Source organism: Phalacrocorax carbo, chromosome 2 (genome assembly GCF_963921805.1).
Source record: "Phalacrocorax carbo chromosome 2, bPhaCar2.1, whole genome shotgun sequence".
In the NCBI taxonomy this organism is placed as follows: domain Eukaryota; kingdom Metazoa; phylum Chordata; class Aves; order Suliformes; family Phalacrocoracidae; genus Phalacrocorax; species Phalacrocorax carbo.
The window spans coordinates 122,177,106-122,194,639 of NC_087514.1; the positions used below are offsets into that span (position 1 = coordinate 122,177,106).

Below are 17,534 nucleotides of genomic sequence, written 5' to 3' on the forward strand. Positions count from 1 at the left end.
GACCCAAACATGAAGATTTCAGTCTTTTGATGCTGTTAAATATTTTTCATTTTAAGCAATGTTTATGAAGATGACAGCTTTCTGGAACTGTCTGCACTGCAATTTTACAAAAAAGAAAGTAAATTGCTGTTGCAGGCAAAATCACTCAAATTTTGCGTTTCACATAAAACGTGGGGGAGAGTGGAAATAAGCCTACAGAGAGCCTGCCTCTAATAAAAATCCCTCTTGTCTCTGCGAAATTGCTGTAACTTATTAAACTCTGCTTCTTAATGTGTCTTGTGTTTACCCTTGGTGTCATTGACCAGGTACGAGCTTCCAAAATCTGCGATGATGATGTTGTAGTTTTATATATTCTATATATAATATTTTAATATGTATTTTTATCTTCTGAGCTTTCCTAAGGAGAAATACTTGGGTTTTTTTCCCAATTTATCTTTCAAACAGGTGAAGTAAGTATCTTTCTATGAGCAAATGTTTTTGTTACTCTATTTGAGATTCATTGTTATGCAAATTGTCTTGAATATAAAATTACTATAAATCACATTTTGTAGAAACTGATGAATTGGCTCATTAGCACAGTATTTCCATAATTTTCTATAGAGAGGAGATTTCCCTTCTCAGTATTTTAGGCAAAGGTGAAATGAGATAATGACAAACGTTGGGATTTGAAATGTCTTGGTTTTATTTAATGTGTTTAGTTGTATATCTATAGGGATCGACATAAGACAGCCAAAAAGATAGAGTTAAGAACAGTCTTAACAACAGTCTGTTGTACGTAAGGATTCTGTCCCTAGATAAATGTATTAGTGAGAACTTCAATTTTACATAACTGGTTAGATTAATTCTGCTTTTGCGTGAGATAGAAATCTTAAATATACTTTTTGTTCAAAACAGACACATTGCTGTAAAAGAATCTGGAATGTCAAATGATTCTGAAAATTCCTGTGATGGACTGCTAAAAGGTAAGAGTCTCTGGAGATTTTTGAATGTAATCAAGAGAAGAAAGTAACCACAAAGATGTTCAGTGGTAAAACCTAGGCTTTCTACTTTCCACGTAAAATGAGAACTTGACAGTTATATCTTTCTATTGTAACAGCAATTTGTTTCCTAACGCATATTAAAAAGATCTAGTTTGAAATGGTGCAAACCCAAGCCTTACAGGGAACATCTACTCTGTAGTACTCGTCTGTTGGTAGTACTGGGTTTTTTTGTTTGTTTTTGATTGTGGTTTTTTTAACATCTCCCTGATACTTTAGGCAAGGAATTCTGTTTGATGGGATGATGGTAAGGCACTGAGTGCTGTGATACTGCTTTGGAGTCTGATTCATAACTCACCTGGTTGTTCTCTCATGTTCATCATCAGACAGAATTTTATAACGGGTTTTTTTTCCAGGTTGTGCTTTGGGTTTTTTTGCGGATGCTATGCCTGTTTCTCTGAGAAACTGTTGTTTTTTAAGGATGCTTATTTTTTTTTAGAGAAGGATACTTCTGATTCTTCCTGTTTTAAAAACAGTCCCAACTAAGCAGCACCTGAACATACTTTGTTTTGTTTTGTACGGCTTGCATACACACATATATAAAAGGTATGTCTGATGTGGAAGTTTCTCTTAGATAGGCTGGAGGAACAGGATTTTGGCTTTGAATAGAAGCCAGTTGCTGACACACCAAATTAGGCACAGAGCGCTGATACTGGTTTTGAAGGTTCTCAGTGTTTCCCTTTCTGGTGTCAGTTTGTCAGCTTGCTGTTAATCTAGTACTCTGCCATTACATATTGATTTTGCTGCAGGCTTGAAAAGTGTCTGTGACAGTACCTCTTGTGCAGTTTTTTTCATATTAATGTGTTATGTTCCTGGAGAAAGCATGAGTGGTTTGGGCAGATGTAGCCTCCTGGAGAAAAAGGAGTAAATAGTGATGATTTGGGGGAGAGAAAGTTTCAGGCTTCAGTGATTAGAAGGCAAAATAAAAGGTAATGAGGGTTGAAGAGCTCAGACACCAAGAAATAGTCACAAGTTCCCTGAGGAGGAGTAGGGAGGAAGTAAACAGTTTGGCCTCTGGCAATGTAAAGGGACAGAGGGGCCTGTGCTCTGGCATCTGCAGTACTGAGGTGATTGAAACCAAACCTGGGAGCAAGTCCTGTACTTCTGCATTTTCTTAGACTGTTTGTTGTTTTACATCATGTTCTAATGAACTTTGAGCCTCAAAGTCTTTGAGTCTCTTTGTGGCGCTTAAAATAAAGATTTAAGTAGATCCTTCTTCCCAGATCTGAGAAACTTAGGATCACATCAGACTTTCAGATTAATATGCACATAGTAACTTACATTTGATGTATGACTTCAGAAAGACCTGTACAGAACAAAAGAAAGGTGCCTAGTTTTGGTAATTACTGACAATTTATGTATTTATTTAGAAATACATATTACTGCTTTGTTGTCTTGTCTTACGTAGTGAGGTCATGGCTGCTTGCCTTGGTGGTGTCACAGTCTAAGAAGGGCAACAAATAGTACAGTTAAGGTATTCTGGATTACATCAATCCTCTTCATCTTTCAGGTGGAAATCTTACGTACATTGTCTTCAAGCATATGTATCTTGTACTGATGATCATAGAGACCAGTGACTATAAGATAAAAGCCTTTCCAATAATAATCTGTTTCTTTCTTCCTGTATCTGGACAATGCAGTGCAGTTGAAATTCATTCATGTGATCCATTTAAACAGTGAATTTCTTTTCTATGTAGAGCTCTTCTGTTGTGCATGAACAGCAGCTTCAGAAAGCTGCAGTCAGGTGTTGTGTTCATTTCCTGTGGCATCTGCAAAAGGTGCTGAAATTTCCTGACACTGAATTCGCATTGAGTTTACTGTATTACAGGAATTTGGAGTTTCTCAGAGCAATCTATATTTAGTTCAGGGTTGCATCATGTCATTATGATTAACTTACCCCCTTCTGCAGCAAAGACTAAGTCTTTATTTGCTTAGCAAATTGCCATACATATCTTTGGCTGTGTTTTAATAACAAAGCTTAACTGGATTTATTTCTAAAATATTGAATTCAATATAATATAAACAAACCTGCTGTACTGTTCTACAGGTACTATTACAGAACATACAGCTTGGATAGAATTTTAATTGCAGATTCAGTTTAATATTTATTTGAAATGGTTCGTGCTTTAAAGGTGAAATAATTTAACATACAAATTTCACATTTAGGAAGACCTAGGAGTTCTTAAATATCATTAGTATTAAGGCTTTATAATATTTAGGAAATAAAAGCTTTATTGTCTTGTAGCATGGGAAATACACACTGTAATGTGTTTATACATTTTCAGCTAAAGGTATTAAAACCCGCAACTGCTCCAAAGGAAGGAGTCCTTTGGGAGGTGTTACTGAGGAATTTTTTGAAGATGGGCAACTGAGAGAACTAGATAAACTTTTGAAGAGTTTTGACGTGGATGACAAGGTACTGAGAAGTCATGCTTTCTGTCACTAAATAGTTTAAGAGATTATAGTTCATTGATAGGATAATTTTAATTACTAATGCCATTTGGTAAAAATTCTGATTTATTGTAATGAAAAGAATATTAGCATTTCCTAGATTACTGTGCTATTGACAATATGTTTTGCTTGACAGAACTTGGTTTTTTACCTTGTCACTAACAATTCATCTTTAGATTTGAAATGAAACAAGATACTGTTTTATCAGTTGTTACAGTAATTCTGTATTACCAATTGTATGAAAGTTACTGTTCCACTGAACACCTAAGAGTACTACGGTGCGTATGTGACATTTTTACATAACATACCTAGTTCTAACAGCTGGTGTTAAATGCTTCTCACCACGCAGTCTCGGAAGGATGGGATGGTGTTGGAAAGCTGGGGAGCTGCACAGCCATCATGCATCCAAGAAGGATCATTCTGTGGCTCATTACATGGGCAGAAGGGCTGTTATATTAACATACTGGCTTCCTGGCAGTTCAGAGGGAACGTTAAGCCATTTTTATGCTCACTGACTTTATCTGACCTTTCTACTCTCTCTGTCCTCCTTCCTCTAGATAAGTCTAGGTCTTTTAAGACTTGCTGAAGTTTTATGCTATTTACTTCTTTGATAATGGATTGGAATTTGCATCTCACTGCCACTCAGACATAGCTGCTGATAGTATTTACTGTTTTCCACTACTTCAAGAGTAGATAATGGTTTTAACTGGATAAGTTAAACTGTAAAATTCACATGGCTAAAAACTGGTAAGTAATTGATAAGGTAATCAAACAGCAGGGAATCAGTTTCCCTGGCAAAATCATTATTTAAAAGCAGAATAGAAATGTTTCCGTCAGCGAATGGAATTGGGGCTACTAACATCTGATTCACAAAGTGAACAGCGCCATTTTGTTCCCTGACCTCTTAGAGAGGGTAAAAGGGACTGTCAATTAATACGTGTTACTGGAGATGTAGTGCTTGTTGCCATATTGCCAGGTCAGTCCCAGTTGGGCTACTTCATTGTGTTGTGGCTTTATAAAATTAGTGTCCTAATGTTTGCTTCTCTGTGCTGTGTTGGACAACAGTAAATATGTACAACTAATCTCACCCAAACCTCAACTTAATTAAACTTAAGCCACAAAATGCATGCTATAGCCCTAAACCTATTCCTGTATGTGGATAGAAAACTAGCTATGCAGACCTGGAGAGGGACTGGAGTGGCAGAACACTTGTTGCAAGCATTCTACCATTTGGGATTATTTTGGGGTTTTGTTTTTTTGATGGCTTTTACAACTAATAATGCTGTGAGAAGGACAAAAACTAACCATGGAGAAAACCCTAAAAATATTTGGGGGACTGGTAAAATTAAGTGTGGAAATCCAATGAGCGCATATCCATCTCTAATTCTTTGGCTATCATAAATTTGTGATATAATGTGACATTCAAGTTACTTCATGAATAATGGACAAAACAAAGCCAGGATTCCGTGGCATTGTTCTATGTCGGACCTTTCACGTTCTCACCCCCAAATATGTTAGGTGCTGTCTTTTTTCTCCATATCTGTGGACCATGCACCATGGTGCACAGCTGAGCAAGAGCCTTAGATTTCTCCTCAATACAGCTTTAAAGTTTAATGAAACTTGATGGAATATCTTTTGTGGGTTTCTATACATCTGCCAAGTGCTTTTAAAATTGGGCAGTGGGCCTAAAAATTGCTGGGATTATCAGTGGGAGCAAAGAGAAGTGAAGATAATCATGTCACCTTTTTCCAGTTAAAAATTACTGTTTTAAAGATTACAGAGTATAATGGCAGTGTGTCCATTTAAAAAGACGGTATAAGAGTAACCCTAAAGTCCAAATTACAATCTTTGTGGTCAAGACTATTTTATCACACCTTTCAAGGATCACTAACAGTTGTAATTCTGTGTGTAAAGCGTAACAGGCTTCGTAGTGCTTTGCTGTATCTGAAAGTACATTTTCAATATCTTCACAGTTCAGGTTTGCAGATGGAGTGCCTGGTGTTAAAAAAGAAAAAAAGGGTGAAGCTGAAAAAAGGTATATATACCATGTCCTTCATGTAAACTGTGATGTTCCCCCTGTTACTGTACCAATGAAATGTGGTGTTTTTACAGAAACACCATCAGCATTTAAATTCAACTTTTCTAAGTTATTGTGACTAAGCAATGAAGAAAATAAATACGCAAAATAATATAATTTCACTGTAAAAAGTACAAGACAAGTATAGTGATATCCTGACAGGGCAATAGAGGTTATTTTGTCCTCTGGCTGGTGACAAAATATATCCACTTTATGCCAGTGTCTCACCTTGGCATCTCAATGTAAGTATAGCATATGATACATTTCCAGCCACAACAGCACTTACCAGAGCTTAAAAAAAAAATAAATCAATGAATCTTTCAGCTTGCTTTTCTGCCTTTTGGGACTTTCTAAGCTGATGAAAGAATTGAAAGATCTCATTCAAATTCGGGCCGACAAATATTTGAACAGCAGTTGAAAAAGGCACTTAAAAACATGGCATGTAGAGTTAAGCACGTGCTTTACTGTTCTGCTAGCTTCGAGCTGTGTTTACAGTGTTTACTGTACATACAACTTGAAGTGTCAGACTAAGAAATTTCCATTCAACATTGGCACAAAAATGAAGCAGAATAAAACTCTGTAGAAAAACTATACTTAACTGATGGAATGCTTAAGTAATTAGAAGAGAAATAACAGATATTTCAAAGTCATTTTCACAATAATCGAGAAACCTTAGCTGTCATAGAAGAGGGTGTTGATTTTTTTTTCTACTACTGGTCACATTTCTGTGACAGAATTGAAGTATACCAGAAGTCCGTTAAATGGAGAATGTTGCATCTTTTAATTAATCCACTAGAGAGCTCCAAGCTCCTCTTCCTGGTAAAACACCCATTTAAAATTACCTTGGTAGCATAAATAGTTTTTTGTGCTATAGAATAAGTAGATTATGCTGGATGAAATATGTTTGTGCAAGTGATACTGCATTACTTCACTTCCTTAGCTGAAATGCAGCACACTCCGCAGTTAGAGAAGAGGCATTTATTCATGCATATGGAGTCAAACTATTTTCTATATTTCTACTCAAAAATGTTACCACTGCAAAGTTTCATCTAGAAGAAGACATAATTACTGTTCTTATTTAGCAAACTCTGCTTCTAGTGATGCTGTTACTTAAAAAAATAGACTTTTTTTGTAGAGCTATATAGTTTACAGTTCTTGGCAAAACTGTGTGTAGTTTCATGGCTGAGATTGTTACCCTGAAGGTAAGCTGCTATGAAAATCCTGTTGTGTCAGATCTGAGGCTGGAATCACAAGGAAGCATAAAAACAATTTAATGTGGTAACTTGAAAATGCTGAGTAACTAGATTGCAGATTTTTTTTCTTCTGGACACCAATACAATACAATCACTAGAATAAAAATAAAGTTTGATATTGGCAAATTTGGGTTTATTAGATAGAATCTATTCTTTTCTGCTCTAGCATTTTTTATTTCAAACTGTATTAAAATAGCCTGCAGTTTAGGTAAGACTTGAACTACCCTGGCAATGAGAAGTATTAAATAGCTAGAATGTGCCTCTCATAAGGGATAGCAAGTCTATTTCTGTCTCTAAACAGCAAGCAGGGTGAAATGTCCTTTGTACTGAACCAAGATCCTTAATTGAAGGGGGAGGGGATGAAGAGCTCATGAAAGGGGATTATTTTTTTCTGTGGCTTTATTCATAAATAAGAAAAAGATCATTAAGTATTTTGCTAGCAATGTTTGTAGCTTATTTTGGAAAACATCACATTTCGGTAACTTAATTATCTGGAACGTACATATTTGGAAATAGCTCAAGGCAGAACAGTCCTTAACTGGAGTTCCCTTTGAAATCACCTAAATCCACTGCTGAGTAGAGTCACTTATTAGGAAAGAACAGTTAGCTCTTCAAATGTGATTTTAAAAGCTTTGTGGATTACTTTTTTGGCAGATATTACGTAACAGACTACTGAAAAGTAGAAGCTTCTTCAGAAGTGACAGAAATCATCTCAGTCTTCCTGTCAGCATAGTGGGAAAAAAAATAGAAGTGGTTCACGGGTGCCTTTTCTACTTTTTAAATTGAATTTCTTATAATTACACTTTAGGACAAAAAAATCTTATCTATGATCACAATCAGATTGGATCAGGCAATGAGAGTAATGAAAATAAAGTTGTTGGCACTGCTAGCTATTTGAAATTACAACAAGTTTTTAAGTGCTGTGTAAATTGTTGAATAAATTCTCATCTTTTATTCACTTAATCCATTTAGTATATGGGAGAAGCACCTGTTTAATTTGGTTAAACAAATTCTTGTTTTTTAATATTCAACAGTTACTGTAAACACAAAGATCTTGTGAACTGTGAATTGCTGTCAGGATTGCCATTAGATGCGCCAAAAGTAAATGTCCTCAGTGAAGCTACGGTGATGAAACCCCAGACAAATGGTATCGTATGCTGTATTGGTAAACCCTCCAGAGTTGTTGGTTTGGTTTGGTTTTGTTTTCACATGTGTTTTATTTAGGTGTAAAATCTTAAGGCATTTCTTCAATTCCTAAAAGCGTTGGCTGGAATTTGTTTTAGTTTACATACACAGAAGCAAAAATGCAAGCTCTCCTATGATAGGTTAGTGAGGTTTGTTGGGTTGGGTTTTTTAGCAGAATTCTATTGGGCAAGGTGGAATAGCGATCATTCTAACTTGGTATTTATGGTTCTCAGATACTTTGATGGTACAGCAATGCCTGCATTCTTAGTATTTTGACCATTGTGTTTGAGGCGTGTTATTGGCAAGCAATGTGGTTTTCTTTATTTGTGGTCAGAAAATGTGACTGCAGATTTTCCTAGTTGGTTGTTATCTGTCAGCAAAACTTGGCTAAGGGATTTGTCCACCTTGAAGGTCGGAACTTTGTTGTTTATGCCAATTCAAATGTTTGTGAGGCATTCACTAGACTGTATCAAGGAAATTATCTGGATCTAATAAGCAGCACTTCATTTTGACCTGGTATATTTCACACCTGGGACAGGTACCTCTTAAGTTTCTCTGCTGCCAGAGAAATCATAATATAATGGAACTGTAGTCAAAGTTTCCTCCTTTTTTTCTCTCTGCACATAACAACTCTGACATTTAGCCTTACATAAATGCATAGTTTTATTTGGCGTACAAGATAGACAAAACCAGGTATTGATTACTTATGGGTAGATATTGCGTTCTGTTTCTTTGCAACAGCTGTTTTGGGAATTATTTTTTTTAGAATTATTGGTTAATATGGATGTTTATAAACATGTATTTCCTGAACTGAGATCAGTGGCAGAGGTTCTTAGTTTCAGATTATACTGCCAGTCTCTAGAGTACAGTAGTTTGTAATTGCTCATGTCTTTGGCTTTAAAGGTGTGTACAACTTCTGAAGAGTTCTTCTAAATGTTCCTTCTTAAAATCATTTGAAAGAGGTGCCAGAGCAAGAGTTTCTGTGCCAGGAGAGGGCAAAACAGCCTTTTTTCCCCCCCAGAACTGTGCAGGCACGATTAGCTATTTCACATCACAAATTTGACGTACAGGCCTACAAACTGTTGAAAGGACGTGGTCAGAAACTATGCTGTGGGGACAGCAAGAATTTGAAGGAAAGACTTCTGAGCTCAAGGTCCCAGTGGTGTTTTTCTACAGCTAGTGGTTGACCATTTTCTCAGTCTTTTTCCTGTCACTAAACTTATCCAATCCTGAATTTACGAAATTGCCCACTGTCACTGCACAAAATTGTGCAGCTGTGACAATATGTAACATTTAGGCATTTAGTTGTTCTATATTATATTTCTCCCTCCTATCCTGTGATAGTCCGATCTGTTTAGAAAGATATGCAGATTAAGAATGATGTACCTACCCCCTAGTAGGACCTACACCATTATTGGATGCTTTTTAGTAACTGTAGTTTGTCAGAAAGGGCTAAGCACCCTGCTTTTTGACTATGCAGTTTTTTCAAGGGATCAGATGGGAACCTTAGAAAACAAGGCGTTCAAAAGCTTTTATTTGTCTTTAGATATGGAGTTGAAATCTTGAACTTTTATCTTCCAATAAGATTATTCATTTTTCAGAGAAAGAAAACTGTTGTTAATAATAATTAAAGTTCTAAAACCAAGTTTCATGGTTAAGAAACCAGTAACTTACACTGGGCTTAAGCTTGATATTGCACTGCTTAAAACAGAGTACAGAAGATTTTATTTCAGTTGTGGAAAAATACATTTATGGCTAGTGATGTGGAAATGCAAAGATTACTGATAAAGTGGGGGTTTTTTTTCCCCTTTTGAAATAAAAACTTCTGGATGTTTTTATTCCATTTCTTTTCTTATCTCTGTGAATTAGGAATCTTGGATAGTGAAGCTTAAATGTGCTTACCCTTAGTTTGTGTAAAGTCTCAGTTTTAGGATAACTAAGAAAACAGTAACTTAAATTACTGACTTTAGATTGTATTAATCAAATTTTCATTAATCATTGCTGTGATTTGAAGGAACTATGAATGTAAAGGAAAATAAGCTAAACAAGAGTGGTTTCAGTATGATGTGTTTTATTACATGATCTATTGATTGCCTTCATAATAATTTTTAGATTACAGATTTTCAAGAAAAAGTCCTTTACTGCCATTGCAAAATTATGGAGATTTTGAGCCATGGAAGATGGAAAAAAATGCAATTGTGAGTTGTTAAATCCATAATGATCTCCGATCCTTTGGCACTCATTTTGTTACGGCTATTCAGACAATTCTTTATATATCTAGTCAGAAATTATGTATGTTTATGTCTCTACTCCTCTAACAGTGTTATCACTGAATAAATACAATTTCTGAGAACAAAATCAATGATAAGGACAGCTATTCACAGTGGAGCTTTGTTGATTTCTATTTCCAGCTTAAATAAAATCAAATAATGCTTTCTGCTTTATTATTTTTGTAGAACTGAAAAGCAGACGAGGTTTTGCATGTTTAAGACAGACTGCATTATCCGTTATGCTGGGTACTGAAAAAGGGTAAAGGAAATTGATGCCCCAGAATGCTCAGACTGTTATCCAGAGCCATGCAGGAGTTTGTCACCTTTCTTCCTCCTCTCTACTCACTGTCTGTCTCATTTAGCAATTCTTGCATTCTCTCTATCAGTCTTCGACAGATTTTTGTTGTGTTAGGCCCTAACACAGCGTGGCAAGGGATTGATCTTGGTCTGCTTTGAAATGCTAGTAGACAGTATGGAGATGAGGGTTGTTTCAAAGGTTTAATTATAGATCGCATTTTTTTGCTTTTGCTTATAATTGTATGTATTTTGAAATTGCAAAAAAAATGAGTATGTTCGCTTTAAAAAAAATTATCTGTAAGTTTTTTTTCTGCCTGCTTTCTCTTATTTTAGGCTTCTCATTCAGTCCAGCGGATCCTCGAGATGATTGAGTTGCCCCGTAAATATTGCAGATTTTATTTCATGACTTTGCGTGGGTGTGAAAGAGCAAAATGTTGGTTTTGGCATGTTCCAGAACAAGGGGATGAAAAGGTAAAGAGATTTATTGAAGAAAGGAACAGATTGTAAATGTGAATGCTTTTTAAATGCAAAATGATATCTCTCTTGTTCATTTATATATAGAAAGGGAGTAAATTGCAGAGATTGATGGAGCAAAAAAGGGTTCAGTAATTCTTTTAAAATTTTTTTTTTTTTAAAAAGTAGAATTTTGAACTAGTAGACTTTTTAAGAGAACAGACATCAGCAAAAGAGCAAGAATTAGGCTGTATGAATACAGAGTAGTAGAATGGGGAGATTCTGAGACATTTCTGTCCCAAGCACTGGAGACCTGTAAGCAAACTCAGACTTTGTACGTGTTCTTAAAGTCAAAAGCCATCTAAGGTGTATTACTTTCTGCCTGTTTTGTGCAACAGAGGCATGTTTGTTTAAAGATGCTGTAACCTCCTGAAATGGAGTAACAATTCTCATAATATTTGCAAGCAAAATTCTTTTCCAGTGGTGGGCAAAGCAGATGTCTCTTCAAACCATTTAACAAAGGAATTATAAGTCTGTAATACTTCCAAGGACTGTGCAAGGCAAGCTAATTGTGCTGTCATGTAATAAGATTTTGGAACCGGCTGTATGAAACCAAGACAGCTTGTTCTGTAAGTTACTTGGAAGCAAACAAAAACATTAAAACAACTAAACAAAGACAAATGCCTAAACTTGCCTTCATCAGGTCTTACAAGATCTATTTCTTTTCTAATATCTTACGAGTACAATTTTATCATTGTTGCCAGTAAGTAAGAAATTACAGAATCAACATGTAAAAAATAACTTGTGGTGAGCGTGTTAGACATAAATGCTAAAAAAAAAAGGTAGCATCTAAAGGAGCTTATCCATCTCCTTGGTATCTTAAATATACTGTGTCAGAATTTTTAAAATACATCAGTGTAATTTGGTTTTATTTTTCTTCATGTTTTCTCTTTTCATGTCTCGAGCTGTGGGGTTTTTTTCTAATGCTTTGTAACCCCTTTGAAAATTTATATGACAGCTTAAAAATACTAGGATCATTTGAGAGTAATTTTGTATGGGATGTTTTCCATTTTTCTCAATTGTGAAATATTTTTGGTAGGCTGTAGTAATTTTCAGCTAGTTTGTGTGAATTATCATGGTTTGTAGTGCTTCATTATATACAGACACGTTAAAGAATTAAATTATTGCCTAAAACTTAAAAATCTGTTCCATTTGATTTTATTTGTGGTGCAGCACTCTAGCAAACTTATTGTTCTGCCCACCAAACCTAGCCTAAATTTCTTGGTAGTCTGGAGTATACTTTGGGTTTTGTTTGTTCGTGCTTTTATTTAGTTTTTTAGAACTGTCCACTTAAAAATTATAATAGGCCAAGCACCTCATGGTGGCACCAAAGTACATAAGCGGAAGACAGGTAAAGCAGCAACGAAGTCATCTAGTCAGACACAGGGGAAATAAATCTCTTTAGGAACTGTTATGCAGACGGGCAGTCCACTTGCTTAGTACTATGTTCTCAGTCATGATTGTTACCAGAAATTTTGAAGAGAAATACCTTTCTCCTTTTCATTAAGTAACTGGCTAATGCTTTAAGGCATAATGTACTAGGATTTAACCCTCTTCACAGTCGTGGTTGATCACACAACATATAAATACATAAAATACATCATATGTTTTAAAAATCAGCATACACTTGAGCTTAGCAAGTTCCACAAGTTCACAACTTTAATTTTTTTTAAAGGTGCCTTTAATTTCAAACAGTGAAATCTCTTTTATATTAGTTGTAATAGTTTTGTTTACTTTGCCTATGTTTTAAATACTCCCCAAAGTATTTAAAGGAGGGGGATCTTAACAGCGTGTATCAGTATCTGACGGGGGAGTGGTAAAGAAGGTGAAGCCACACTCTTCTCAGTGGTGCCCAGTGAAAGGACAAGAGACACTGGGCAAAAATTGAAATTACAGGAAATTCAGTTTGGCTTGAATGACACTGCAGACTGTAGCATAGATAATAATTGCACAGTTAAATAAGTGGTTTGAAAACATGTCTCTGTGCAAACTGTATTTCTCCATCTGAGTGCACCTTACTCATCAACTTTTTTAGACTCATATCATGAAGAAATGTTCACTTTTTGTGACTTCTTACTCTCTTTTCCTTGATCCTGTCAACCTCTAACTGGAAACAAACAGGGTAGGAAGATTTCTGTCTTCATTAATGTCATCATGTCATCTTGCAACTTCAGGGCCTTGGGTGTATGCTTCTGTTGGGGGTTTGTGTGGGTTTTTTTTGGTGTTTGTTTTTTATTTTGTTAATCTGGCTTCCTAAAGAAATTAGACTTAAAGTTGCACTGTCCTTTTATTGCTCTCTCTAACCACCTTTAAATAATTTTTGAACCTGATGGACAGTTTCAGCCACATTTAATGTGGAGCGTGTGTCTCAAAAATGCCACAAGGTTCATAAACAGAATCTCTTGTAAAAAGGACCCTGGTTTTGATCTCACTGAGCGAAGGGCTACAGCATGGGGTTTTACCCCTTACTAAACATCAGAGTGCACACTGACTGGGAGATGCGGAAAGATTTCATAAATTCTGGTGCTGGTTTTTCTGATTTAAGCATCTCTGTTACTGTAGAGTCACAGAGTCACAGGTTGGAAGGGACCTCAGGGATCATCTAGTCCAACTTTTCTGGGAAGAGCAGAGTCTAGACAAGATGACCCAGCACCCTGTCCAGACGACTCTTGAAGGTGTCCAACGTGGCCGAGTCAACCACTTCCCTGGGGAGATTATTCCAATGGTTGACTGTCCTCACTGAAAAATTTTCCTCTCTTGTCCAATCAGAATCTCCCCAAGAGCAACATGTGTCCATTCCCCCTTGTCCTTTCCGTGTGACTCATAAAAAGGGAGTCTCCATCTTCTTTGTAGCTACCCCTTAAGTACTGGTACATGGTGATGAGATCCCCTCTGAGCCTCCTTTTCTCAAGGCTGAACAAACCCAGTTCTCCCAGCCTATCCTCATATGGCAGGCTGCCAGTCCTTTATTCATCTTGGTGGCCCTGTAGAAGTGTGTTTTACTGGACAGTCAGTTGTTTGTATAAGGTACACAGCCCTTTGTTCTGTGTTTTTTTTTTAAAAAAAATTGTCATGTTAAATGAGTTGTGGAATCAACTGATAGGTGACAGAATATGTGATATCTACTACCTTTTGAAAAAGGGAATTGTCTCTTTCATATGCCTTATTTCAAAATCTATTATGGTTGACTCCATATTTAGAGATTCTCACATTTCTACATGGTTTGTAGGTTCAGTTACACCTTTTAAAATTGAAACAAATCAACTGAAGCCTCCTAGAAGCTCTAAATTAATAACACATTTAAGTTGCTTTTATGAATGTAATGTAACATGTCCCATGATTAAATACTACTGCAACTGGATTTTCCAAGCAATTTCACTAATACTTGGAGCAGTCGGAGCTCCAGATGCAATCTTGGCTTTTTTTGGGAGTCAGTCCAAAGGAGGAGGAAAACAGATTCCAAAAGAAAGCAAACTAATTTACATACTGTAAGCATGTGCTAAAGTTTGTTTTGGAAATGCCCTCAGCCACCTGGGATTGTAGAATTGGATTAAGTAAATTAACCCATTGCCAAGTGACACTACATATATATTAATGATCAAAGATTCTACGTGATTTTCTGAAAAGTATATCTTAGACAATAGTTCAACAACATTATGACAATGTTTCAAAATAAAGGCAATAAGCTTTATATTAAACTTATTTGCATGTACAGTTTTGTGTCCTTTGACTTGATGATCTGAACAGGTTAATGGTTTTAAAAAGAGGAAGATGTCTTGGCCACTAGCCAGCATGTTCTGCTTTGATGATAATTCATTTGCTGTGTAACAAACTCCATGAGTGGATCCTGTCTAATTTTGAAGTTGCATGTAAAAATAAACCCAATTATGTAATATAACATGGACTACTAATTTAGGGCGTTTTCTGTCTCATGATTTTTCATTGTTTCACAAAATAGTATTAAATATGAGCCATTGATATTGTTGCGCAGAAAGACCGTAAATGTTCCAGAAGTGACAAAGGGTATCTAAAATGGTGGGTGGTGTTTTTTCTTAACTTGGAATTCTAAGATTTAATCTCAGTAGTCTTTATTTCTTCATCTACAGACATGGAGCAAAATATGTAAGTATCACAAAGCTGACAGCTTAAGATGTGGTTAAGGCAGGAATGTTCCAATACCAAATAACTTATTAAAATGTCTAGGTGTGGACTGGGTTTTTTTTTAATCAGTGGGTCTGGAGTGAAATTGTTCATTAAGTTGAGTTAGTTCTGATTTTTTTTCTTCTATGTCTTTATGAGTGATTTTTCATGATGATCAGTGTTACCAACTTCATTTCTAGATGAATTTTTGACTTCTTGGTACATTCGTGTAATTTTTGTTTATCATGTTTTCCCTTCCACCTTTTTGCTTCCCTTTCTCTGTTCAGTCTGCCACATTTATACTAATTTGGAAGTAACTGTATTTTCAAATTATTCTTTTTTTTGATTGTTTGCTGTGAGCATATACACACACATGCATGCAGTTGTAATCCCAGCAGCTCATTTCTCAAACATCTAATCTACATTATTTCTCTATTTGATTTGCTGTCCTGTTGACAGCGCCTTTGTCTACAGACAAAATTACGTTCTTATAGCATTTGTCAGTATGTATGGGTTAAACAGAAGCAACGTAACGCTCATTTCCGTATAGAACTCATGTTTTTGGGTAGTTCTTTTGTTTGGCATAAACTGAGGTAATATTTTACTATGGATTTTTTTCCTCTTTTTCTAGATTTGCATGGCAATACTTAGGACGTACATTAGTTTAGAAGAATCAGGCCTTCTAAAACGTGCAGGTATGATATTGTAGTAGCTTTTGATGTATCTTTGGTACTTAGTTTATTTAAAGCAAATTAAATAGGCTGTCAGGAGAGAAATGGGTGCCACTTCAACAGTGAATAAGTGGTTCTGATTTTGATGGAATATGTCCAATCCGTGTGTTTTCACGTTCCAGTTTCCCATTGAGGCTAGGTATTTAGATACACAGTTATCTCAGGAGGTTGTTATAAATCTTACTTCTATGGAAAATGAACTTAGCCTGAATGGAACTAAACATGAGAGGAGAAATGAGTAACTGGGGCAGGGGGGATGTTTAACAGAACCAAAATTTTGTTAAGGCGCTTTTGAACACTCTGGCCAAACATCACAAATCCAAATACTTCAGAATTAAGCTCTTGAAATGAAGTGCCATTACAGCACCTAAACAGCTTTAGTTTAGTCCTTTCACATGACCATATATGCAAACAATTATGATTAACATATTTTAGGGACTGTAGTTGATTTAGATCCATCTGAGCTTTTGAGTTCAGTCAAACGGCTAAATTTTACTCTGTACAGTCACTCCTTTTGTACCTGTCCTGGGCGGTCTTAAGATTTTGAGAGCTTTTTTTAGAGTGTAGCACAATGTGAACACGGGATCCAGTTGCGCCCTGTGTAGTAACATCGTCATGCTGAAATACTGAGCATTGTAACGCAGATAATACTGGGTACCAGCAGGCCACAGTACGTGTCTATCACAGCTAGCACTGGAACAGGTGGTGAGAGCATCCACCACGCTGCACTTCACTCCCTAGGGCTTCATGTCAGGAAAGGGTTTACTATCTTGATGCGCCTACCAAATATAACCTGGTTTTGTGCGTTTTCCTTGTGCTGTGCCAAATCAGCTAAGCTTTCTTGAAACCTACAGGGCTTATGGTGTTCAGCTCAATGACACGAGATACTTCAGAATAGTCAGTCTCCATATCCCTGTCCCATAATATCCTGGATAATTAAGGGTTGTTACACTGCATTTAAAATATAGGAAATAACTTGTTTAAATAGTTAACATCAGTTACCCCAAAGTGAAATTAATTTGTTTGCTTTTTCAGTCAAAATATTTGTGAAATATTACAGAGAAGTTATTCCTGGTGCCGATTTTGCTTCTCAAGTGCTGAATGATCTTCTCATTTCTTTGCTTAAGAACTGTTTGTTGCGGGAAGTATTTCAGATATTGAATGTAACTGTACAAATCAATACACTGGTAGGTGACCTTGTAATATTTTTTTAAATCTTTGATCCATAGTTTCTTAGTTTTTTGAGTACTATGCCATTTGTAGTAACGTTTGTCTCTGGCACTCAAATCTTGGGGGGAAAAAAAGAGCAGTTCAAATGTTCCTATTATAAAAACTTTAAGCTTTCTAACTGAACAGAGTTGCAAAACTGATTGTGCTTTTTTGTCTAAATTAGCCAGCTGTAGATGTTCTTCTGAAAGTTTTTGAGCATGTGGCTTCTTTGAATATAAGAGACGCTGTGCCTACATTAATCAGTACCTTTTGTAAGGTATGAGTTTGATTGTACTGCTGCTACTTGTTGGATTTCTGAAATACCTTGCCTGTTTTAAAACTCAAACATATCGCTTTAACATTATTTCAGT

General features: G+C 36.0%; 1 protein-coding gene across 1 annotated transcript in view; it reads left to right on the top strand.

Annotated features, from left to right (window-relative positions):
* TOPAZ1 (testis and ovary specific TOPAZ 1) overlaps window positions 1-17,534 on the top strand; it is a 44,061-nt gene that overhangs the window by 9,568 nt on the left and 16,959 nt on the right. Inside the window, exons 3-11 of the mRNA XM_064444194.1 lie at window positions 895-962; window positions 3,323-3,453; window positions 5,462-5,523; window positions 7,853-7,965; window positions 10,116-10,201; window positions 10,904-11,041; window positions 15,855-15,918; window positions 16,990-17,141; window positions 17,348-17,440. Coding sequence (XP_064300264.1) covers window positions 895-962; window positions 3,323-3,453; window positions 5,462-5,523; window positions 7,853-7,965; window positions 10,116-10,201; window positions 10,904-11,041; window positions 15,855-15,918; window positions 16,990-17,141; window positions 17,348-17,440 — 907 coding nt within the window. The remainder of the gene's footprint in view (window positions 1-894; window positions 963-3,322; window positions 3,454-5,461; window positions 5,524-7,852; window positions 7,966-10,115; window positions 10,202-10,903; window positions 11,042-15,854; window positions 15,919-16,989; window positions 17,142-17,347; window positions 17,441-17,534) is intronic.